General features: G+C 42.2%; 1 protein-coding gene across 5 annotated transcripts in view; it reads left to right on the plus strand.

The window, feature by feature from the left end:
• The window catches only part of Sap130 (Sin3A associated protein 130), a 67,497-nt gene extending 43,919 nt beyond the window's left edge, over nt 1-23,578 (plus strand). For 4 of the 5 annotated variants that reach the window (XM_090343010.1, XM_090343011.1, XM_090343008.1 and 1 more), the window contains exons 15-21: nt 2,266-2,370; nt 8,647-9,005; nt 18,519-18,767; nt 18,943-19,068; nt 20,764-20,867; nt 22,377-22,490; nt 22,704-23,578. In XM_090343010.1, coding sequence (XP_090199136.1) covers nt 2,266-2,370; nt 8,647-9,005; nt 18,519-18,767; nt 18,943-19,068; nt 20,764-20,867; nt 22,377-22,490; nt 22,704-22,862 — 1,216 coding nt within the window. In that variant the 3' untranslated portion in view covers nt 22,863-23,578. The remainder of the gene's footprint in view (nt 1-2,265; nt 2,371-8,646; nt 9,006-18,518; nt 18,768-18,942; nt 19,069-20,763; nt 20,868-22,376; nt 22,491-22,703) is intronic. The other variant, XM_090343009.1, reaches the window with a different exon arrangement.
• Nucleotides 23,579-25,835: the final 2,257 nt, after the last annotated feature.

A 25,835-nucleotide genomic window follows, 5' to 3' on the forward strand; every position in this document is an offset into this window, starting at 1 on the left:
AAAAGAAAACAGAGGAGTTGACTTTATTTGATAACTCCAATTCTTCTGTCAGTGTATATCATCATTTTTGTTGAAGTACAGGTAATTGATGCACAGCCTAATGAATAAGCAAGCACAATGTCTATGTTCTACTTTGCTAACACCTTCTACCAACAGGAACTAATTTTTCTAAGTTTTGTTCTGGTAAATTGAATTATATAATAATCACTTTTTATAGGACTCAAGTCTTTTAGTTTTATGTAATCCACATTATTGCATGTGATTATAATATTTTATTAAAATACCATTGTATAATTATATGTCCATAGGTGTTTGGTTATTTATCAGTTTTGTCTGTAGTATTCCGAAGCTTTTTTTTTTTTTTTTTTTTTTGCCAGTCCTGGGGCTTGAACTCAGGGCCTGAGCACTTTCCTTGAACCTTCCTCAAAGCTAGCACCCTACCTCCTGAGCCACAGTACCTTTTCCTGTTTTCTGGTGGTTAATTGGAGAGAAGAGTCTCGTGGTCTTTAGTGCTTTAAACCATGATTCTCAGATTTCAGCTTCCTAAGTAGCTAGGATTACAGGTGTGAGCTATCACGTCTGGCTTTGTTTTGTTTTTTGTTTTTTTTATTTGAGTCCATTTTGTTTTGACAATTTTTTTAATGATCCCATTGTTTAATAAGAATCTATGGGAACAGATACAGCTTACTGCTTGGTGTTGTATCTCTGAGAGACATAATATTTAAGTCCATTTTTGTCTTACATTTCTGTGGATTGAATGCAAGAGCTAACATATTAGGCAAGCATTCTATTGCTAAGTTACAACCCAACCCTGAATCAACGTTCTGATTTTATATGTATTTTGATTTAACAGATCAAAACTTAGAAGAACTGGTTAGTTACGTTGGTAGAAGGTGTGAACAAAGTAGTAGACAGACATTGTGCTTTACACTATCTATCTATATACATATATACATATATATTTATACATACATATTAGCTAATATAACTCAAGACATTTTTCCTTTATTTTTCCCCCTTGTTATAACATTTGTCTTAAGCCCAGGCTTCACGTATGCTAGACAAGGGCTCTACTACTGAGCTATATCACCAGTCCATTCTAAAATGATTTTAATATGTATCTTTCTTCTCTCTTTTGGGGGTGATCTTTAGAATTCATGCTTGCTAGGTATTGCCTTTTATGCACTGTGTTTTAAGTATACGCTAGAAACTTTCTATCCTTGTCTAGAAAGTTGATCTTTTGTCCCTTACTCTCTGGATTTTGTCAGAGGCCATCATCATTTTATTAGTTTCTTTGGGCTGTTATAGTAAATTGCCACAAATTTGGTAGTCTGAAAGAACAGAAGTTAATTATCATACAGTTCTGATGACTACAAGTCTTAAGTCAAGGTGCTGACAAGGTTGGTTCCTTCTGAAGGTTCTCAGGGAGAATCTTCATCCCTCTCATAGCTGTTGGTGGTGGTTGGCAGTTTGTTGCAGTTCTAGGCTAGTGATCACATCACTGCCATCTCTGCCTTCATATTCACATGACCTTCCCTTTATCTCAGCTCCTCCTCTCCTGTCTAAGGAACCAGTTACTGGATTTAGGAGAGACCCTAAATCTGGAATGATTTCTCAAGATCCTTAATTGAGATACACTTGCAAAGACCCTGTTTTCAAGTAAGGTCACACTCACAGGTAGAAGTATCAGGGCTTGAATACACAGTATCTTTACAAGGGCACTCCAGTACAGCTTTATTTGTTCTAAACTATGCATTTTTTTTTGTAAGTTGTTACTTGAATATAAAGGTGTGATTAGCCTCCCTTCCCTTTTTTTTTTTTCACTTTAGGATGTTTTGTAGTTACCTTTTTTAATATGTTAGTATCCCAATCATTAGGCACTGGAAAGAGATTCTGGTTCCAGTTTCTTTTAAACCCGTTCAATGTCTGCTACATATTCCCACCACTGTACTCAGACTAAATATATCAAGATTATTTTTGCTAAGTGCTGGTGGTTCACACTTGTAATCCTAGCTACCCAATACACTAAAAGCAGAAGGATTGTGGTTTGAGACTAATCCAGGTAGACAAGTTTGTAATACCTATGTTAAAATTAACCTATTAAGAACATCTTGATAGACATGAGGTTGAAAATGAACTATACAACTTGTGGGTAGATATGACAGAGGAAAACTCTGCAAGAGAGCAAGGGAAAGAAGTAGAATATTCAGTATCTTTATGGCTCTCCTGCTGCTATTTTCTGGATTTGTCTCTTGTCTCTTTCAGAATGGCAGTTCGAAAAACTCTCATTCCTCCTCAGCCTCCGGAAGTGGCTAGTCCTCGAGTGGAGAGCTCCATGCGGAGTACCTCGGGGTCTCCGAGGCCTGCAGGGTGAGCATACGAAACTTATCACTGTCATTCTCGGTTACAGGTCATTATGTATAGATGAACCTTTTTTTTTTTTTAATGGGTCATGGGGCTTGAACTCTGGGCCTGGGCACTGACCCTGAGCTCTTCAGCTCAAGGCTACCACCCTATCCCTTGAGCCATGGCCCCGCTTACCCTTTTCTACTGATTAATTGGAGATAAGAGTCTCAAGAGGTCCTTTTGTGCCAGGACTGGCTTTCAACCTTGATCCTCAGATCTCAGCCTCCTGAGTAACTAGGATTACAGGCATGAGCCACCACTCCCAGCTAGATGAATGTTTTAACTGGCGAGTGTCATGCCATTTCCTCTTGTCCATTGTGTGTGTGTGTGTGTGTGTGTGTGTGTGTGTGTGTGTGTGTGTCTGTCTGTCTGTCTGTCTGTCTGTCTGTCTGTCTGTCTGTCTGTCTTGGGATTTGAACTCAGGGCCTCAGAGCTGTCCCCAAGCTTTTTTTTGTTCAAGGCTAGCCCTCTAATATTGGGGCCATACCTCCACTTCTGGCCTTTTGGTGGTTAATTGGAGATGAGAGTCTTAACAGATGTTCCTTTCCTGGTTAGCTTTGTACCTAATATCCTCAAATTGCAGCATCCTGAGTGGATAGGATTACAGTTGAAAGCCAACAGGAGCTTAACTCATAATGACTTTTAAAATCAGGGGAAACGGCCTTGATTCACAATTGTTTTTTTAAAGTTTTTCTTACCCAATGTGAGTAACTCACACCTGTAATCCTGGCTACTCCGGAGTCTGGGATCTGACGATCAGCCTTGGCAGGAAAGTCCATGAGACTCTGATCTCTATTTAACCACAGGACGAACACGCACACACACACACACACACACACACACACACACACACACACACACGGAAGTGGAAGTGTGGCTCAAGTGGTAGAGTGCTAGCTTTGAGCAAAAAAAAATTGAGGGGTAGTTTCTAAGTTCAAGCCCTACACATTTTTAAGTCACTGATCATGATTTTCATCTGTTTCATAGTGATGATCTGAGAGCTGTAGAACTATCAAATTTTGGATCAGAAGTTTGGCCTAATGCTAGAGTGCTAGCCTTGCATGCACAAAGACCCATCTTGAATTCCTCGGTACCACATACATAGAAAAAAGCCAGAAGTGGTGCTATTGCTCAAGTGGTAGAGCTCTAGCCTTGAGAAAGCCCAAGGACAATGCTCAAGCCCTGATTTCAAGGCCCAGGACTGGCCAAAAAAAATTACCTTAGAACTAGCAACTTGTATGCTTTATGCAGTTGCAGTTCAAGTATAATACTGACTTAAATTTTGGGCAGTATTGTAATGTAGCTAAACACACGTGTAGACCGTGTGAAAAGTAAGGACTACCTGTTCATTAGGAATATAGAAGGACCTGGAGGGAGACCAGCCAAGTGCAAGAGAGAGTGGTACAAGATGGTTTACTGGTATAATTGAGAGCCAGGTTATGCGAGGCCTTTAGGCCATTCTGAAGCCTTTGCATTTTATTCTGGAAGAGATGGAGAGCCACGAGAGAGTTAAGTCATAGGAGTGAAATGATTTGACATTTTGTGTATTTGGGTTTTTTTTTGTTGTTGTTGTTTGCTTTGTTGGTGGGGTTACAGGGCTTGAACTCAGTCTTGAGCTCTTCAGCTCAAGGCTACCACCCTACCTTTGGCCTGGGTGTTGTCCCTAAACTCTTCAATTCCTGGCTACCCTTGAGCCAAGCCCCACTTCCCCTTTTCTAGAGGTTAACTGGAGATAAGAATCTCAGGTCCTTTTGTGCCAGGGCTGGCTTTCAACCTTGATCCTCAGATCTCAGCCTCCTGAGTAGGATTACAAAGCCATCCACCAGGCTTGTATTTGTTTTTGTTTTGTTTTGTTTTTGCACAGTGTTAAGAATTAAACCCTAGACCTCACATTTGCACAAGCCAGGAACACACTCTTACATATCCAGCCCCACTTCCTCTTTTAAATCTCAATTTCAGAACCTGGGCCTTTTGTATGTTCCACAAGCACCTGCATTCAACCACTGAGTCCTTAGTTTGGTTCCTTTTTGGAACAACATCAATATTATACATACTAACAACAGAAGTAAGAGCAAACACATATCACACATTAAAGACTTGATGGCGTGAGCCATCGTGCCCAGCTAAAGTTCTAAATAAAAGAAAATATCAAGTATGGGAGAGATTGTAGAGCAATCAAATCTTTAAAAACAAACAAACAAAAAAAAACAACCTTCAGCGGGCAATGCCTCACTTTGATCAAGGTTCAAAGCCAGCCCGGGCACAGAAACGGCCTGAGACTCTTATCTCTAATTAACCTCTAGAAAACGGGAGTCGGGCTTGGCCCAAGGGTAGGGTGGTAGCCTTGAGCTGAAGAGCTCAGGGGTAGCGCCCATGCTGAGTTCAAGCCCCATGACCGATGGGGAGGGGGGTGGAGAAACAGCTTCACTGGGTATATGGTATGTATGTGTAACTAGTTTGCATATTCCCTTTGTTTCCCTCTTCCTTGCACCAATACTATGAATTGAACCCAGAATCTCAGACATTGTTAAGGCAAGTGCTCTGCTATTGAACTACAGTCTCTGGCCCCTTTTTGTTTTGAGGCAGAGTCTCACTATATTGCTTAGGCTGGACTAGAACTTGTTAACTTGCTAACCTCCAAAGTGTCTAGGATTTACAGACATGTGCCACCCTACCTAGTTCTAGATGCACCCTTTAGTGTGTATTCATTCTTCATATTTTTCGCCAGTACTGGGATTTGATCTCCATGCCTTGGCACTGTCCTTGATCTTTCTCAAGGCTAGCATTCTACCACTTGAGCCACAGCACCACTTCCGGCTTTTTCTTTTTCTTTTTTTTTTTTTTTTTTTGCCAGTCCTGGGCTTGAGCTCAGGGCCTGAGCACTGTCCTTGGACTTTCTCAAGGCTAGAGCTCTACCACTTGAGCCTCAGCACCACTTCCGGCTTTTTTCTATGTATGTGGTATCGAGGAATCGAACCCGGGTCTTCGTGCATGCTAGGCAAGCACTTTAACCACTAGGCCAAACTCCCGGCTTTTTCCTGTGTGTGTGATAACCAAGAAATTGACCCAGGGCTTCATGCGTGTTAGACAAGCACAGTTACTTCTAGGCCAAACTCCTGGCCCTCATTATTCATATTTCTTGTCTCCTTTCTCTTTGGTGTTTTTTTTTTTTTTTAGTTTAACTGTTTTTTGTTATTTAATTTGTAGATTCTTTTTGTTCCTATTTTGTAGGTTTTGTTTCATTTTTTTTAGACAGGGTATGTTGCCCAGTCTATCTTCAAAATCGTTATCTTCTTGCCACAGGCTCATTGATGCTGGGATTACAAGTAAGAATCTCTATGCCCAGCTTTCTTTTGTCCATTTTAATTGGATTACATACTATTCATAGTAGTGAATTTTCAGGGCTCTTTACTATTTTATTTGTTTGTTTGTTTGTTTATTGCCAGTCTCAGAGCTCAAATTCAGGGCCTGGGCACTGTCCCTGAGCTTCTTTGTGCCGAAGGCTAGCACTCTCCACTTGAGCCATAGCTCCACTTCCAACTTTTTCTGAGTAGTATATTGGAGATGAGAGTCTTATGGAATTTCTTGCCCATGCTGTCTTTGAACCACAGTCCTCAGATCTCGGCCTCTGGAACATCTATGATTACAAGCATAAGCTACCAGCACCTGGCTTCTTTATACATTCTTACTGTAATCTCTTTGTCAGATATGTTTTCAAGTTTTTTTAAACTAGCTGAGTCATTTGAATGCAAAGCTGAGTAGTATAACTGCACAGTATTACTTGCCATATTGTACTTAATATTGAGCAAGTGCTGCTGTGCCACGGCAGATCTTCAGACCTTTCTCATCTTCCCAAATGGATATTCTACCCACAGTTCTACTGTTCATTTTATGGACTTGATACTCCAGGAACTCCATATGCTCAAAATCAAATAGTATTTGCCCTCTTATGATTGGCTTATTTTACTTAAGTATAACATCTTCATTTTGTCAGGTAAGTGTTATAAATATTTCCTTCCGACTTATGCCTCAGGTTCTTTTTCTAGCCTATTATAATGGTCAGTCTGTAGCAAAGCAAAAGTTTTTAATTGTGATGAAGCTCAGTTCATCAGTTCCATTCCCCCCTGCCAATGATTTATGCTTTTGGAACTGTGTATGCAGGCTCTTCGTTTTAATCCTAGGTTTTCTTTGTTGAGATGGAGTCTTGTAAACTTATTGCCTGTCTAGACTGGCCTCAAATTATGATCCGTTCACAATCTCTGCTTCCTGAATTGCTGCGATTACAGGTGTGCCTCATCACACACATCAAGATATGATTTGTTTTTGTTTTAGGGATAGGGTTCTTTTTGTTATGGATTTTTTTATTTATTCATTTTTTTTGCCAGTCCTGGGCTTGAGCTCAGGGCCTGAGGACTGTCCTTGGACTTTCTCAAGGCTAGAGATCTACCACTTGAGCTTCAACACCATTTCCGGCTTTTTTCTATGTGTGTGGTACCAAGGAATCGAACCTGGGTCTTCATGCATGCTAGGCAAGCACACTACCACTAGGCCAAACTCCCGGCCCTGTTATGGATTTTTTTTTTGGTAGTACTGGCTGGAATTTGAACTCAGGACCTTGTTCTTGTTTAACTGGTCTTCTACCACTTCCTGTCTTTCCTACCTTGCTTTCTGTTACTTTAGAGATGGAATCTCTGCCTAGACTGGCTTCAGAACCGAGACCCACTGAATCAGCCTTCTATGTAGTTAGGATGACAGGCATGAGTCATCAGGACTGGCCTGCATTTTTCAGCAGGATACTTTTGATGACTGAATTACCTGTTGAAAGTTATAGGAGGGTTAGAGCATGGCTCCGTTAATAGAGTGCTAGATAGTTAGAAAAAGTGACAAGTACCAAGTTCAAGTCCTGGTCTTAGGTCTAAAAAAGAAAAGAGAGGCCGGAAATTTGGCCTAGTGGTAGAGTGCATGCACAAAGAACAGAGTTTGATTCCTCAGTACCACATGCATAGAGAAGGCTTAAGTGGCAGATAGAGTTCTAGCCTTGAGACAGCCCACAGACAGTGCTCAGGCTCTGGCCCTGAGTTCAAGCCAGGACTGGCAAAAAAAAAAAAAAGCTATAGGAATAGTACCTGTGAGTAGTACTAATGAATGAAGTAGAGAGAACAAAATTTTCCATTTATAATCTTGTTCCTTTTGGAATTTTATCACTTGATAAATGTCTTTTTTTATAAGAAATAGGCATAACTAGGTGTGGTGACTCACGTCTATAATCCTAGCTACTCAGGTGGCTGAAATCTGAAAATCAAGGTTCAAAGCCAGCCTGGGCACTATAGTCAATGAAACTCTTATCTCCAATTAACCTCTAGAAAATGGCAAATGGGGCTTGGCTCAAGAGTAGGGTGGTAGCCTTGAGCTGAAGAGCTCAGGGAGAGTGCCCAGGCCAAGTTCAAGCCCCATGACCCACAAAAAAAGAAGAAAGAAAAAAGTAGGCATATAACTGGGCGGGATAGCTCACACCTATAATCCTAGCTACTCAGAAGGCTGAGATCTGAGACTCATATTCAAAGCCAGCCTAGGCACTAAAGAACGTGAGACTCATCTTCAGTACACTACTCAAAAAACAAATTACATCCAGGCACAATGGCTCACACCTTAACCCGAGCTACTCAGGCTGAGATCTGTGAATCACAGTTCAAAGCCAGCTGGGGCACTGATGACTGTGAGACTCTTATCTCCAGTTAACCTCTAGAAAATGGGAATTGGGGCCCTGGCTCAGGGGTAAGGTGGTAGCCTTGAGCTGAAGAACCCAGGGACAGTGTTCCAGGCCCAGAGTTCAAGCCCTAGGACCCCCCCCCCCAAAAAAAAAAACAAGTGGCACTGTAATTGATGTGGTAGAGCACTAGCCTTGAGCATAAAGAGGCTCAGGGATAGCACCACAGGCTCTGACTTCAAGCCTCAGGACAAGAAAGTAGGAAAGAAAAAAAAAAATGTTGGTGAATTAGGAGGAATACATGGAGTATTGCATGTGTGGCTCAGGGTAGAACACCTATATTTTGCCTACTCAACACCTAGATTGAATCTCCAGCATTAAAAGTAAATAATATTTGAATTCTCTTTGGAGACTACTTTAAATGTTGCAATCTAGAATGAGAATAAAGTTTCAGTTGTATGTGTCACAAAAGAAAATCCCTCCTCTGAAGTGCTGTGACATTCTCTTACCTGCTGTGTGTGCTTTCCTTTCAGTGCCAAGCCTAAATCCGAGATCCACATGTCCATGGCCACACCGGTCACTGTGTCCATGGAGACCGTACCCAATCAAAATAATGACCAGCCCACCATCGCAGTCCCTCCCACTGCCCAGCAGCCTCCACCCACCATTCCAACCATGATCGCAGCAGCCAGTCCTCCATCCCAACCAGCTGTTGCCCTCTCAACCATTCCTGGAGCAGTCCCCATCACGCCTCCCATCACTACCATTGCAGCTGCACCACCACCATCGGCCACTGTGGGTGGCACTCTCTCCTCTGTTCTGGGTCCTCCCATTCCTGAGATCAAAGTGAAGGAGGAAATAGAGCCAGTGGATATCATGAGGCCAGTCTCGGGTGAGTTCATTTACAAACACCCTCCTCATTAGCTGCTTTTTCCTTTTTTCCATTTCCTCTGTAGAGTTCAACCTCTAGTGCAGCTGTCAGCCAAAGACCCAACTTTCTGATGCTCATTTTCAGTGATGAATTTTATTCATTTTATTAATAACGAAACTGCTTTTGAAAACTAAAGCCATTTTTTGCTGCCATTTTATAATTTTTATTTTGAACTATACTAAGGAAGAGATTTCCTAGGTACATTCTTCAATATGGCTGTCTTAAATTCACCAAGAAAACTAAGCAAGGTGTTACAGTTTGGGCCTATAATTCCACCAGTTGGGCAACCAAGTGGGTGGCTTTCAACTTCTAAGCCAACTTCCATATGTAGAATAAAATCCTTTCTCAGGAAGAAGGCGAAGAAGGAAGACGCTCATGAAATTGATTAATATATAGTCGTAACTAAGTACTGATAATTACAGATTTGTTCATTGTCAAACTTATTATCTTGTTATGTGATAAGATATATAGTTTTGGGATGGGCATGGTGGCTCATACCAGTAATCCTAGCTATTCAGGAGGCTGAGATCTGAGTATCACAGTTCAAAGCATGACCAAGCACTAAAGACCATGAGACTCTTATCTCCATTTAACCAACAGAAAACCAGAAGTATCACTGTGGCTCAAGGGGTAGGATGGTAACCTTGAGCTGAAGAGCTCTGGGACAGTGCCCAACCCAGAGTTCAATCCCCATGACCATCAACAACAACAATAAAAAAAAGATTTAGTGTTGATAAACATACATATAGTTAGTAAAAATCTTTAAAATTATTACTCCTTTCCTTTCTCTTAATTATAAGCTTTTCCTGTTTGTGAAAGTCAAATCACTTTGGAGACTTGCTTTTTTTTTTTTTTTTTTGCTTGCCCAAGGGCTTTCTCAAGGCTAGGGTTCTACCACTTGATTACCTGAGCCACAGCACTACTTCTAGCTTTTTTCCTGTGTATGTGGTACTGAGGAATCAAACCTGGGTCTTCATGAATGCTAGGCAAGCACTACCGCCATGTCCAAATCCTAGTCCAAGACTTGCTTCTTTTGTTTTCACTTTTAGAGATTTAGTTAAGTGTCTTACTATTGTTTTTAAAATAATATAGTGTGGAGTGTTTTCTGAATGCAGCAGTAATATAGTGTTCAAAAAGTAGGCAAATCAGCCGGGCTGTGCTCACACCTGTAATCCTAACTACTCAGGAGGCTGAGATCGGAGGATCAAGGTTCAAAGCCAGCCCTGGCACAAAAGGACCTGAGACTCTTATCTCTAGTTGAGTTGAAGAGCTCAAGAACAACGCCCAGGCCCAGGGGTAGGGTGGTGGCCTTGAGCTGAAGCGCTCAGGGACAGTGTCCAGGCCAAGTTCAAGCCCCATGACCCACCAAAAAAAAAAAAAAAGTAGGCAAATCTACTGTAAAAATCCAAGTTATTTTGTGCTTCTATTGTCCAGTACTATTACCCTCTCAATGTGGAAGCCTCCGTTTCTCATGTTTTTTGTTCAGTAAGAGGAATGGTTCTACTATCTAAAGTTTTTTCTTTTTTTCATTTCTTTTTTTTGTTTTTGTTTGGGGGGGGTGGAGCAGTCCTGGGGCTTGAACTCAGGGCCTGAGCACTGTCCTTGAGCTTTCCTCAAGGCTAGCCATGTGAGCCACAGCACCATTTCTAGCTTTTTCTATGTATGTAGTACTAAGGAATTGAACCCGGGTCTTCATGCATGCTAGGCAAGCACTCTACCACCTGGCCAAACTGCCGGCCACATGTCTGTAGTTTTTTAAACCTGATACTTCCTTTCTTTTTAAGATGCATAGTTGTACAAGAGCAATTTCATTATGGTGTTTGCACACATGTACAGGATGTATCCCAGTCAGCCTCACCTCCTCCCCGCTGTCCCCACTGTCCACTCTCCTTCCACTTCTTAAAACAATTCAGCAGATTTTTTTTCTTTTCCATCCGTGTAAATAAACTACTTTGACCACGTTCACCCTCTTTTACTCTCTTCACTAGCCCTTCCCTCTCTGGCTGGTACCTCAGTCTCCATCAAGCCATTGTTTTTAAGTGTGTATGAATTGCACCAAGAGTTTTCACTTTACAGTATTTAAGCCATGAAAATATCCTCCCATGATCCCAGAGGGGAAGTGAAATGCTTTCAGTGTTGCTGATTGTCTGCTCTCTTGTTTATATAGTTCTCCTTACCTGCCTTTGCTAGAAAGCTGACAGTAATCCTGTCTCAACCTGTGAGGCTCTGCAGGAAGATTTACTCCCACAGCAACAGTATAGCCTTACATAGAACAAGTACCTCTCCATCCTCTCACAGCTTCTGTTCTAATGCGGGAGACAGAATGACTGTTACAGACATATAGTGTGTGTGTGTGTGTGTGTGTGTGTGTGTGTGTGTGTGTGTGTGTGTGTGTGTGTGTGTGTGTGTGTGTACTCTGTCTACAGAGTCTCTACAGAGACAAATATATAAAGGAAGGTTGAGGTTTATGATTTATAGTAGCCAGCTTTTAATTGCTGTGACCAAATAATTACTGAGAAACAGTTGAAAGAAGGAAGAATTTATTTTGGCTCAGTTTCATAAATTTCCACTATCATGTTGTGGGGGCATAGTGGAACAGAGCAGTTCACTTCCTAGTGGCCTGCAAGAGAGAAACACATCTGTGTGAACAGGCCTTCTACGACTTCTGCCTCTTCCATTTTTGTTCCAGCTTTCTTCTTTTCTCCTTTCATTCATGTGGGCCCCCAGCCTATGGGATAATGCTCCCTACATTCAAGATAGTCTTCCTCCCTTAGTCTCTCAGTTTCATGGCCATTAAGATGTGAGACCTATATCCCACCATATTTCTGCTGCTGCTTGCTTTCCCTGACACAGTGTGCCAAAGTGAAGCTTTAAGAGTTACTTTCCGGGGCCGGGAGTTTGGCCTAGTGGTTAAAGTGCTTGCCTAGCATGCACGAAGACCCGGGTTCAATTCCTTGGTACCACATACATAGAAAAAAGCCGGAAGTGGTGCTGAGGCTCAAGTGGTAGAGCTCTAGCCTTGAGAAAGTCCAAGGACAGTGCTCAGGCCCTGAGCTCAAGCCCAGGACTGGCAAAAAAAAAAAAAAAAAGAGTTACTTTCCTCATGTTATAGCAGTTTAAAAAGACTAACACAGGGCTTCAACTTCAGGAAGGTTTTAAGAGGCTGGCTCCCTGTGGAACTGACCTGTTGATTCTGACCATACCTGCCAAAACAGCTTCCAGGCCTACAAAGCAGTTAAATGCAAATCCCTGGTGACAAGAGTTTACCTGATGTCCTCCAAATTAGCAAAGAAACCGAAGTAGCTGGAGCCAAGTCAGGGAGTGGAGTGATGATGGTAAATAAGTCAGAGAAAAAAGTACCTGGCCAAGCAGGGCTCTGGCCTGTGTAAGAACTTTGAAGCTGCCAGGCTTGATGGGATGCTGCCAGAGGAATCCCCCGAGCTCCTTCGGTTTTGAAGAGCACATTGTGGTGGCTGTATAGAGAGAAGACCATTGGAGCAAGAATGGAGCCAGGAAGACTTGCCTAGAGGCTGGTGACTATTTCAGGGAAAAAGTGAAGACATAGCTGAAGTAGTAGTAGAGGTAGTGTTAAGGTGGTTGGATTCTGGAGGTTTTGTTAATTGTTTTCGATGCTAGGGATCAGACCCAGGACCTTGAGCACCTTAGGGCAAACTGAGTTACACCAAAATTTGGATGCTGAGTGTCAGGGAAGAGCATTTGGGTGATTTGGCCCTTAGCACCTGGAAGCTGTCTGCGTGCCATCACCTGAGATAGATATCACAGGTCCATGATTGGAGTGGTGGGGAGGGAGGGAGGTCGTGTGTGTGTGTGTGTGTGTGTACAAAGAAGTTACGGTTCTGTAAGTCACATTATGAGTACAGTGCTTCTTGGTTAATATCACCATTTCCTTGGTCAATAGCATCATGTTCCCTTTCTTCCCCTTCCTGTCCCTATCCTCAAGTTATGTTAATATTTGCATAGCGTACATTGAATATAATGATGGCTTTTTTTTGTCAGTAAGGGGCCTGGGCGCTGTCCCTAAACGCTTCAGCTCAAGGCTACCACCCTACCCACATACAGTGCCACTTCCTGTTTTCTAGAAGTTAATTGGAGATGTTGGAGATGAGTCTCATTTTTTTTTTTTTTTTTTTGGCCAGCTTTGCACTGTCCTTGGACTTTCTCTCAAGGCTAGAGCTCTACCACTTGAGCCTAAGCATCACTTTTGGCTTTTTTCTATGTATGTGGTACCCTGGAATTTAACCCAGGTCTTCGTGCATACTAGGCAAGCACTCTACCACTAGGCCAAACTCCCAGCCCCAAGAGTCTCACATTCTATAGTGCCCAGGCTGGCTTTGAACTGAGATCCTCATATCTCATGAGTGCATTTTTTTTACCCTTGCTCCTGGAGGTTCATTTTCGGTATGGTAAACTTGAGGGAACTGATAAATATCCACAGGTGGCTATCAGACAGTTGGATTCATGATCCTGGATTTTGGAATTTAAAAAATGAAGGTATAGATACAAATGTAGGAATTAATCAGTTATATATTTCTTGTATTATTTAAAGCTTGTGATCCTGGATGAGTTGGTGAAGTCATTAGAGAAATAAGCATCAATAAAAACAGAAGCAAAGCTGGGCATAGTGGCTCAAGCCTCTAATCCTAGCTACTCTGGAGGCTGAGATCTGAGGGTCAAGGTTCAAAGCCAGCTCAGGCAATACAAAGCCTTGAAACTCTTATCTCCAATTAAATCACTAGAAAACGAGGAGTGGAGCTGTGGCTCAAGGGTAGGGTAGTAGCCTTGAGCTGAAGAGTTCAGGGACAAAGCCAAGGCCCAGCCCTATCACACACACACACACACACGCACACGCACGCACGCACGCACGCACGCGCGAGTATTTAACCTAAACTCTAGGACCCTGTATCATTATGTAGTGAAGGAAATTTAGTAAAAGAGACTGAATAAGGAGACCAGAGTAATAAGAAAATGGCTGGAAGTCTGAAGTGGTCTATAAGGCAAGAACTAAACTATTTCTGGGAGGAAAGAATCAAGGAAGCTGAGGGCTGAGCAGTGCTTTGGATTTAGCTATGTTAAGGCTCTTAAGAGCCATTTTCATGTAATAATGGGGGAAAATCATGACTGGAAGAACATTTAAAAGAAATCTAGGATAGAAATAGAGGTATTGCATAGAAAGAACTTTTTATTTCTTCAGTGGAAGCGCTATTATCACTGAGTTAAATTTCTGTTATTTTTTTGAAGCAGGATCTATTATGAAGTCCTGACTTCAAACTTGAAGTCTTCCTGCCTCAATTTTTGAAGAACTAGGTTATAATTTTGAGGAGGTTGTTTGAAAGGAATAGGGGAAAAAAGAGCAAGGGCTAGGAATGTGGCTTAGTAGTAGTGTTTGCCAAGCATGCATGAAGCCCTTGGTTCAATTCCTCAGTACCCTGTTCACAGAAAAGCAGGAAGTGGTGCTGTGGCTCAAGTGGGGAGGAGGAGAAGGAAAAAGGGGGATGGGGAAACCGTATCTCAACAAATAAGCTAGTAATGATTATGTGCATCTGCAGTCCCAGCCACAGCGGAGGCGTACATATGACAGCATTCTAAGGCTAGTCCTGGGAAAAAGCATGAGACCCTATTGGAAAGATTATTTAAAGCAAGAAAGGAACTGGAAGCCAGTGGCTGGTGGCTCACGCTTTCTAATCCTAGCTACTCAGGAGGCTGAAATCTGAGGATCAAGGTTCAAAGCCAGCCCAGGCAGAAAAGTCTGTGAGAGTCATAACTCCAAAAAAAGCCAGAAGTGGCGCTGTGTCTCAGGTGGTTAAATACTAGCCTTAAGCAAAAAATAAGACTCGGGGACAGTGCCCAGGCTCTGAGTTCAAACCCCAGTACCACCAAAAAAAAAAAAAAAAAAGAAAGAAGGAAAAGAAACAAAGGTAGAGTGCAAACACTCCATTTCAAGAAGGAAAAATAGAAGGGTAAAAATATAACCTAAACCCAGCCGGAAAACATGAAATCTGAGTTTTGGAAGTCTCATCTGAGGCACATACTGGTAGGACATGGTTCCAAAAGGGCTTGGGTGGGCACATCTCTGGTTTTGCCAGTTAAGAGTCCACAGGGCCACTCTCTTAGGCTGGATCTTTTCCTTGCTTCTCCAGTATTCTGTGGTCTCTGCTGCCTTGTCAGCTTCAGTCACAGCTACCTGCATCAGTCTCTCAGACCTGCCTGTAGGGATTCCAATCCCTTCTGCACTTTCCCTGGCTTCCCAAGCTTTTCTTTGAAATTCAGGAACTCCCATGATCCTACAACTCTTGCATTCTGCATGTCTACAAAACCATAATCACATAATAGCATGTCTTGCTGCCAGAGGAGCAATTGCAGGGCCCTGATAGGCCACAGCTCCTGTAGCCAGGACTGAAACAATTCCTGGGGAACCCTCCAGGCTGTCAGGATCTCTTCTCAAAGTAAAGATTTTACCCCTTTACACCCTTGAGCCTGTGATGACTGTGATATGGCCTATTTCTGGGATGCTCTCCATGCTAAGTACTTGGCTTCTAATCTCTAGTAATCACACCTTTCTTGGCCCCAACTTTACATCTTCATTTCTAGCCAAACTACAAGTTTTTCAAATCTTTCCACTCTGCTTTTTATTTCTAGTTATCATGCTAAATCTGGCTAATGGCAGCCAGCATATCCATGCAGCAGCCTGAATGCTCCCATCAGGTTCATGGGTCTCCTTTAACATTAGTCTCACATAATTTTAGGATGCAGACACAATATAGAAGTTTGACCTAAGTGGCTTCTCGTCCCATTTCCTCACCTCTACCTGACACCTCATGAATCTGCCTTTACTCTCCACATTTCTGACAGTATTCTGGTTTTCTATGTTCCCACTAGATTTAACTAGCAAGCTTTGCTTACAAGGCTTTTCTAACCTTTTCCAGACTCTTCCTGAAAATGAATTCTAGACACTTTTGAACCATCTAGTCACAAAAACTACCCCACTTATCAGTACCAGCTTCCTATATTAGTGTGACAAAATATCCAAGGAAAAAAATCAACATAGTGGTAGAATATTAGGTCCAGGAGTGTGGCCTAGCAGTAGAATGCTTGCCTAGCATGCATAAAATCCAGGGTTCGATTCTTCGGTACCACATACACAGAGAAAAAAAAGGGAAAAGCTGGAAAATGGTGCTGTGGCTCAAGTGGTAGAACTCTAAATGTCCCAAAGACAGTGCCTAGGATCTAGTTCAAGACCCAGGACTAGCAAAGAAAATGCGGGTGGGGAGCGGGGGCGGGGATGGGGACGTGCCACATTGCTTCAGGCCTATAGTGCAGCAGTACCTCATGGCAAAGGGCATGGTGGACTCTAATCTCATGGGGTGCAGGAAACAGACAAGGGAGCAAATTTTGCCTTTTTATTAAACATGACATAAAAAAGAGTATTAATATAAAGTTTATCCTCTATAGAAGGGGGAATTTTTGATATGAGAGAAAAAGCCAAGTGGACTCATGCCTATAATCTTACCTACCGAGGAGGCTGAGACCTGAAGGTCACCCACCATTCAAAGCCAGCACAAGAAAGTCCATGAGACTCTTGTCTCCAGTAAAGTACTCAGAAAACGAGAAGTGGCACTGTGGCTCAAAGTACTAAAGTGCTAGCCTTGAGAAAAAGAGCTCAGGGACAGAGCCCACTTCCTAAGTTTAAGCCCCACAACCCACCAAAAAAAAAAAAAAGAAGCAGCAATGAGGATTGCTAGAGCAGCATTTGAAGAAGTGGGATCCAGTGTTCCTGAAGAGTTGGCCCTTGCTGAAGGAATGGCTAAAGAGACACCAGTCATAGAACTAGTGGGGAGGTATTCTGTCAGGACTTTATGGACATTTACTTCTGATTGATTCCACTTCAGTGAAATGGTTGCAAGGGTACTCATAGAGAACATGGAGGAGGTGAAGGTTTGAAGGTGTGAAAAGTCATCTGGGGAAGCATGGCGGTGGCTCATGCCTGTAATACTAGCTACTCAGGAGGCTAAGATCTGAAAATCAAGCCCTAGGCACAATAGTACCTGAGACTCTTAACTCTAGTTTACCTCTAGAAAGGGGGAAGTGGGGCTTGGCTCAAGGCCAGTACCCTTGAGAGACAATACCCAGTTCCAGAGCTCTAGCTCCATGACCTACAAAAAAAAAGGGAGGTTGGGGGGCATCTGGGGAGGAATTGGATGTGGAAAACCTAACAAGATGGTAGGAGAGGGCATTTAGCATTATTTTGTCTCTCTAGCTATAGCCAGCTTAAAAGATGCATGACTTGTATATTGCTATGTTAAAACAATAATGCAAGAATTAGGACAAGCCAACTCTTCCTAGAGAATTAGTTGCTAGAAACTGTGATAGGGAATGAAGCAATTTATAATTACTAGTGATGACAAAGTTTAGGATGTAATTATTAGCAGTGGATAGCTAAGGTTGGGTAGTGAAGAAAATTGAAGCAAGTAGGTAGAATAAAAGTAAAAGAGTTCAGGGCCAGGATTGTGGCCTGGTGGTAGAGAGCTTACCTCTCATGCCTGAAGCCCTGGGTTCTATTTCTCGGTGCCACATACACAGAAAAAGCCAGAAGTAGTGCTCAATTGGTAGAGCGCTAGCCTTAAACATAGAGAGGCTGAAGGATAGTCCCTAGGTCCTGAGTTCAAGACACAGGACTGGGGGGGAGGGGGAACGCAAGTGTTCAACCCGGAAATTGGAGCCTTCCTCTGTTGACTCCAACCCTGCCACTTCATATTTATGTGACTTGTGCCACATTTTCTCATCTGTGAATTAGAGGAATTGTGCTAATCTGTATGTACTTAACTTATTTTCAGGATTTTAAATTAATAAATTACCTAGTAAGAATTTGTACTTAAAGACCAGATAAATAGTCACTTCAACATGTAAGCTCTTATCTCCTTGAAGCCAGTCAAGGGACTTATCCAAGGATTGGAATATGGGCTCCTCAGTCACTAAGGATCCAGACTATGCCTGATTTTCACCGCATAACCCTGAGGGTTTAATCTTCACACTTTTATTCAAGGTCACTGCTGGAGCTCCAGGCATGGCATCTGGGGTCTAAGGCACAGAAAGAAACCAAAAATAGCAAGTCATCAGTTCTTTTAAGGAAACTTCCTAAAAGTGCTACAAAACTGTGCTACTTCCATCTTACCTGTTCACACTTGCTTGTGAGGGAAGCTAAGATATACATTGTTAACCAGAGTGGTGGCATGTCAAAGTGTGGGGATTCTTGAATTAAGCAAAATGAAGATGTAGGACATTAAGAAGCTATTGGCAGTCTCTGCATCCATTAGAGTCGTGTATAGTGTTGGGTCTATAGAAGACTGCAGAAGTGTTAACCATCCACACTGTCTTAGTGGGTGCTAGTAGTGGACGTCACGTGAAGCTCCCCATTATGTCTTGGTTCTCATGGATGTGCTCTGTTTCCTTTGACAGCAGTTCCTCCATTAGCTACCAACACTGTGTCTCCATCTCTTGCATTGCTGGCAAACAACCTGTCCATGCCTACAAGTGACCTGCCACCTGGTGCCTCCCCAAGGAAAAAGCCTCGAAAGCAACAGCATGTGATCTCAACAGAAGAAGGTGACATGATGGAGACGAATAGCACTGATGACGAGAAATCCACTGCCAAGAGTCTGTTGGTGAAGGCAGAGAAACGCAAGTCTCCTCCTAAGGAATATATTGGTAATAGCCACTTAGGCAAGTTGTCTCCTGACTCTGTCACTTAAGTCCAAGTCCATCCCAGTGGTTCTTCCATAGACACTTTTCATCTGAAGCTCATTTACTGGGAGCCAACTTGGAATATTGTTAAAAATGTATAATATACCTAATTGCTTTTTTTTTCATCCTTTTTCAATAGATGAAGAAGGTGTGAGATACGTCCCCGTACGACCAAGACCTCCCATTACTTTACTTCGTCACTATCGGAATCCCTGGAAAGCTGCCTACCACCACTTCCAGAGATACAGTGATGTCCGGGTCAAAGGTTAGTTTCCCTAGGAACAGTATTAATTCATGACTCTGGTATGATACTTCAATATGTCCTCACCGTAGAAGAGAGTAACAGAATCGTAGCTCTCTACCAAAACCAAAGCAAAACCCACAGGAACCTTGTGCTGGTGGCTCAACCTTCTAATCCAAGCCATTTAGGAGGCTGAGATCCAGAGGATCATGTGAAAGCCAACCTGGGAGAAAAGTCCTTAAGACTCTCCAAATAACCAGCAAAACGAAGGGTAGAAGTATGGCATAAGTAATTGAGTGCCAGCCAGTCAAGTGATCTATGATCTGGAGGTCGTGGGTTCATCTGTCCTACACACACAGATACACAAAAATAACCTAGCTACTCAGAAGGCTGAGATCTGAGGATCAAGGTTCAAAGCCAGCCCAGGCACAAAAAGGATCTGAGACTTGTATCTCTAATTAGCCTCTAGAAAATGGGAAGTGGGGCTTGGCTCGAGGGTAGGGTGGTAGCCTTGAGCTGAAGAGCTCAAAGGCAGTGCCCAGGCCTGCAAAAAATAAAGTATCTAGTTTTGTATAAAATTTGGAAATTTTTCCTTTGCCCCAGAAATCTATGTATCTTTATCAGAATCCTGGTCAAATAGATAAGTGAAATATACAGCCTTAGCTTTAATAAAATCTTTGTTAATAGATTAACCTTTTTAGTCCCCTGAGTAATCACAAGGACTTTATTACATTGCTGTTTTTATTCAGAACTCAGTCTGCAGTAGTTCCTCAAATGCTAATATGAATGTTTTTACCAAAAGCTCCTAAAGCTCCTGGAATGATCTAGGGCAAGCCCACAGTTGTTGAATCTGAGAATCACATTTTAATAAACCTGCATATAATAAAAATGGCTTACAAATAGCTGTGCTACCTGGGCACTGGTGTCTCACACCTGTAATCCTAACTACAGGAGGCTGAGATCTGATGATCATGGTTCAAAGCCACACCAAGCAGATAAACAAGTCTGTGAGATCTATGACTAATTAACCACCAAAAGGCTAGAAGTGGAGCTTTGATTCAAGTGGTAGAGCACTAGCCTTGAGGGGAAAAAAAAACTCAGGGACAGCACCAAGTCCTGTACCAGTACAAAAAAACAAAGAGCTATGATAATACATTTCAAAAATTGCTGTCATTTATCCAAGATACAATAATTCACAGAGAACTGCATTTCCAGAGAACTGGTTACATATCCTATTCTACATAAATTCAACCTGGAAGCTTCTCTGATAGTTAACCTGACACCTCAAGACAAATCCAGTTTGAATGGGTTATATCTCTCAGTGGTCATAGTTCCCAACTCCTCCTCCTCACACACATGCTACTAGTAGTTCCTCAGTGTCACTTAGAAATTCCTTCCAGAATCATCCTCAGATACCAACATCTATATAGTCAAGTCCCTTATATAAATGATGTAGGATTTTCATGCAACCAATACATCTTTTTTGCTCTTCAGCTCTGGGCTAGCACTCTACCACCTTGAGCCACAGCACCACTTCTGGTTTTCTGGTGGTTAATTGGGGATAAGAATCTCACAGACTTTGTGCCCAGGCTGGCTTTGAACCATGATCCTCAGATCTCAGCATCCTAGGCCGCTAGGATTACAGGCATGAATCACCAGCACCTGGCAATTTGGCTTTTATAACCATTTAAATGTATACTTGTTTTTATGTGGTTTCAGAGGAGAAGAAAGCTATGTTGCAAGAAATAGCTAATCAGAAAGGAGTATCCTGTCGTGCTCAAGGATGGAAAGTCCACCTCTGTGCTGCCCAGTTACTACAGCTGGTAGGTGCCACCCTCGAAGCTGCTAAGACGAGACCACCATCTCAGAACATTCCTTTTAAGTAATTCTAAAATATTACTAACTAATACTAGCAGGATTTCTATGTGCTGCTCTATAGTATTACAAGCATTGCTGATTATGATTCTGTTCTCAAACACTTTTTTGGTGGTGCTGCTGCTGCTGCTGCTACCTCTGCTGAACTCAGTGCCTAGGTGCTGTCGCTGAGCCTATTTGTGCTCAAGGCTAGCGTCCTCTCTACCACTTGAGCCACAGCACCATTTTTGGCTTTTTTGAGTATTTTATTAGAACTAAGTATCTCACAGGAACTTTTCTTCCCAGGCTGGCTTTGGACCATGCATGATCCTCAGATATCAGCCTCCTTAGATTAACTAGGATTACAAATGTAACCCACCAGTACCCAGCTATCTGTTCTAAATCTTAGTTATTATATCTAGATCCAAAATACAGGTCTATAGTTAGATTCAATGGTATGAGCTGTTGTAATTCCTGCAACAGAGAGAGCCTCAAGTGGACTACTCTGTTTTTGTATATGCTAGTCCTGGGGCTTAAACTCAGGGCCTGGTCACTAGGCTCATGCTCTGTTTCTTGAACCAGAGCTCTACGTCCAGCTTTCTTATAGTTACTTACAGGTGGGTCTCACAGACTTTCCTGCTTGGCCTGGATTTGAACTGAGATTCTCAGATCTCCGCCTCCTGAGTACCTAGGATTAGAGATGTGATCCACTGATGCCTGGCTTCAAATGGCCTACTCTTAAGCCTCTTCTCATACTATTCCCTTAGAGAAGCCCTCCAGCTAAACAACCTACCAGCTTCCAGTATTGCTCAGACCCGTCATATCCTTAGAGAGCAAGGGGTCACACTGTCTTGATCCTACAAATCCTGCCTACGGTTCCTGCTTTTTATTCTGTTCCTTAGAGCAATCCCTTGGTGATGTGCCATATTATCCTTCCCTAAACCATAAGTGTGTGTGACTTGTAAGCTGCTAGCCTGACGTCCAGAAGTAGATCTTCCATGCATCCACTTCCGAGACAAGAATCTATCCTTTATCAACTGGATGAAGGAAGAGGAGGTAGACAAAAAAATACCCTCGTGAAATGTTCCTATCTTTGAAGTAGGAGTGATCTCAAAAACATGGTTTACTATGAGTATCTAAAATGTATAGTACCTTTCCACAACCATGTTGTGAAACTAATAGAGTTACGTTTTGGATTGTGAAATAAATGTCGTATTTAAGTTATCCTTGCTGATTGTGGTGGCACATGCCTATAATCATTGTATGCAGAAAGTGAGGCAGTATGATCATGTGTTCAAGACCAGCTTAGCAAGTGTGGGCTCATGATCTGTTTCCTTTGTTATTAGCCTTAGTCCTTGGGGAAAAGGACTCATTGAACACCCTTACCCAGTTTGCAAAGTTGCTCAGAGGTGAGTTCATTTTGCTCAAGATTTGCATAGAAAACTGACGTCAGATACATTCCCCTTTTTGTGTTGCAGACAAATCTAGAACATGATGTTTATGAAAGACTCACCAATCTACAGGAAGGGATTATCCCAAAGAAAAAAGCCGCAACAGATGATGATCTACACCGAATAAATGAGCTAATACAGGTTTGAATGAGCCCCTTCCCTGCTGCTGTCCCCTGCTGTATGAAGCTGTTTATGATTGAGTCCTGCTCTGTGTTTGTTCCCTCCTGCAGTGGCACCTTTAATAAAGCTTTTGTCTCTGGGAAAGCCTCAGTGGCCTCTGCATAGAGGGCATAGTCTTCTAAAAGCTTTACCATCCGCTTGCCCATGCTGATGCTGCAATATCTTCTGTTCCAGGGAAATATGCAGAGGTGTAAACTGGTGATGGATCAAATCAGTGAAGCCAGAGACTCCATGCTTAAGGTTTTAGATCATAAAGATCGTGTCCTGAAGCTTCTAAACAAGAATGGGACTGTCAAGAAAGTATCAAAATTGAAGCGAAAGGAAAAAGTCTAGATCAAGAAGAATCAAGAGTTTGAATCCGAATTTATGAAGAATGATGGCGGGGGTGGGGGGAGGGTTTGGCTATTTTCAAAGTGGAACATTCAAATAAAGGAAGTGTTCCCTTCAGTCACGCTGAAAACAGAGAGGGACCCATGGCATCCAGTTGCACAAAAGGATCAGATCTGACATGCCACAGTGAGCCTCATTTTTTCAGGCACATCCCTGTTAAGCCTCTTCTGTGTCATAGGAGACACAGATGGCTGCTGGCATTTTTCAGCCTTCCAGTTTATAGACTATTTATCTGGTGGATTCCTGCAGGACCCATACTGAGCCTGGACTGAAAGTATCCACTTGGACCATCTGTTATCTCTTATCTCTACACTGAAAATAAAACCTCTTCTCACTCCAGTCAGTTCTTCTGTTTGACCTTCAGATGTCCAACTTGGCCTTTTATTCTAGTGCCACAGCACCAGGAGAGCTACCATATCAGTTGTCAATTTTTTAAAGAACCATTTCCAAGTGAAGTTGTTACGTTATCTGTCCTGCGTGTGTCAGAATTGGGTTTTTGTGGAAACTCAGAGCAAGCAACACCACCAGTAGCTTTGAGGTCTTGTTCTGAAGTACATTCTTGATTCTCTGTACTTCCGTAGCTGGTGAGATGCTGTTAATTGTGTGTACTATACATCTCTAAACATTAATAAAGGACTTGAAGAGGTTTTTGTACATAAGTAGTCTGCGTCTTTTCTAAAGTGAATCAGTATTTGCTCTGTCGCTTCACACACGTGGTTGAGCCTACTCTGGTAAAATTTTGTTATTCCACATAGAGGTCCATTTCAACATACTGCAGTAATAAAAAGTTTCTTGGCTTTTAGTTTTCTGAAATGCAAGCCTAATCCAATTGATCATATCAGAAGCTTATTAAGGCTAAATTGCCTGGAGCTGATGGGGAACTTTTAGGTAAGTAGGTTCTCCTCAAAGGATTGCTCTAGCTTCACTGAACTAACTTCTACGGTGTGGCAACCCAGCTCTTTCACATAGAAGGTGGGCTACTGCTTCTTCATGCCTTTGGCCTCATATGGCAGACCAAAAAGACTTTTTCAGCACTCATTGCTTCTGGAGAAAATATTTGCGCCTTTAAGACATGTATTTCGGGCCTGGAGTTTGGCCTAGTGGTTAAAGTGCTTGCCTAGCATGCATGAAGACCCAGGTTCGATTCCTTGGTACCACATATAGAAAAAAGCCGGAAGTGGTGCTGAGGCTCAAGTGGTAGAGCTCTAGCCTTGAGAAAGTCCAAGGACAGTGCCCAGGCCCTGAGCTCAAGCACAGGACTGGCAAAAATAAATAAAGACTTCTTTTAAAAAAAAAAAAAAAGACATGTATTTCAAGCTGGCAGTTTGAGACTCGTGTTATTCTGTGCCCTAACCTCACAGAGTTGACAAGATCATGAGTTCTTTCTGCCAGCACCTTAAGTAGGACCAGCATTCCAGTTCACCGGCTGCTTTAGACTTCCTTGTATTGGAACTGTAAACTTTTATCTGGTGTAAGAAGGGAGATAATTGGAGATAAGAATCTCAGGTCCTTTTGTGCCGGGCTGGCTTTGAACCTTGATCCTCAGATCTCAGCCTCCGGAGTAGCTAGAATTACAGGCATGAGCTACCATGCCCGGCTTGCTATTTAACATTTGCACCCAACCCTACTCACCCGTTCCCTCTTAATTTTATAGAATATACATTGGATTTTTCAACTGCATTCTCCCCCCCTTCATTTCCTCTGCCCCTTTCCCCTTGATCCCACCACACTGATTTCAAATACCTGCTTCCTCATGTTTTATTTTGCTGAGTCTTGATTTTGCCTAAGGAATCACACTATTTCAATTCTGCTGAGTTTGTACACTAAATTTTCCCTTGAATCAACCGTATTTCAATTAATTTGTTAGTATACACTAGCATATCCACCCAATGTATTTTTTGGTTTTTGTTCTACTGAGACTTGAGCTCAGGGCCTGGACTTACCTCTTAGGGTTTTGTTTGCCCAAGGCTAGCACTCTACCACTTGAGCCACAGTTGCACTTCCAACTTTTGGGTGGTTAATTGCAGATAAGGTTTTCATGCGCAGGCTGGCTTTGAATAATGATCCTCATATCTAAGCCTGGTGAGTCATAATTATAAGTATGGTCAAGGGCTCCAGGCTCTTGGTTAGGTTATTTTGTTTTTTGTTTCATTTTTGCTTCATTTGTGTTCTGTTTTTTATTGGAGATAGTCTTACAGAATTTCTTACCCCAGCTGGCTTCAAACTGCAATCCTCAGATCGCAGCCTTTTGTGTAGCTAAGATTACAGGCATGAGCCACCAGTGCCTGGCTTAGTTTTTTTTGTTTGCTTGCTTCTTTGTTATGGGGCTTGTACTCTGGGCGGGGGTGCCGTCCATGGACTTTCTCAAGGCTAGAGCTCTACCACTTGAGCCACCATTTCTGGCTTTTTCTGTGTATGTGATAACAAGGAATTGAACCCGGGTCTTCATGCATGGTAGGCAAGCTCTCTACCACTAGACCAAACTCCCAGCCCTAGATACTTTTTCTAGTAAGACATTGTATTTCTCAGAGACTTTTTCTAAGACAATAAGATAATTGGGTACTGTATTATATGTACTGTATTGTGTATACTGAATTACATGTGCTAAGCCATTCTTGCATCCCTGGAAGGAAACCAACTTGACATGGTGTATAAGCTTTTCAGTGTGTTGCAAAATTCTCTTTGCAAGTATTTTATTGAGGATTTTTGCATCTATGTTCAAAGAGATTGGTCTATAATTTTATTTCTTTAATTGTGTTCTCATTGGGGAATTGATGTAATGCTGTCTTCATATAATGAGTGATAGAACTCAATCCCTTTTCTTTGCTGGGAGACTTTCTTATTCCTTTACTCTTCATTGTTACAAATCTGCTTATGTAGCATGCATCAGAACATTCCTCCTTATGTCTGAATGAT

Source organism: Megascapheus bottae, chromosome 12, assembly GCF_031878675.1.
Source record: "Megascapheus bottae isolate mThoBot1 chromosome 12, mThoBot2.hap1, whole genome shotgun sequence".
In the NCBI taxonomy this organism is placed as follows: Eukaryota; Metazoa; Chordata; class Mammalia; order Rodentia; family Geomyidae; genus Megascapheus; species Megascapheus bottae.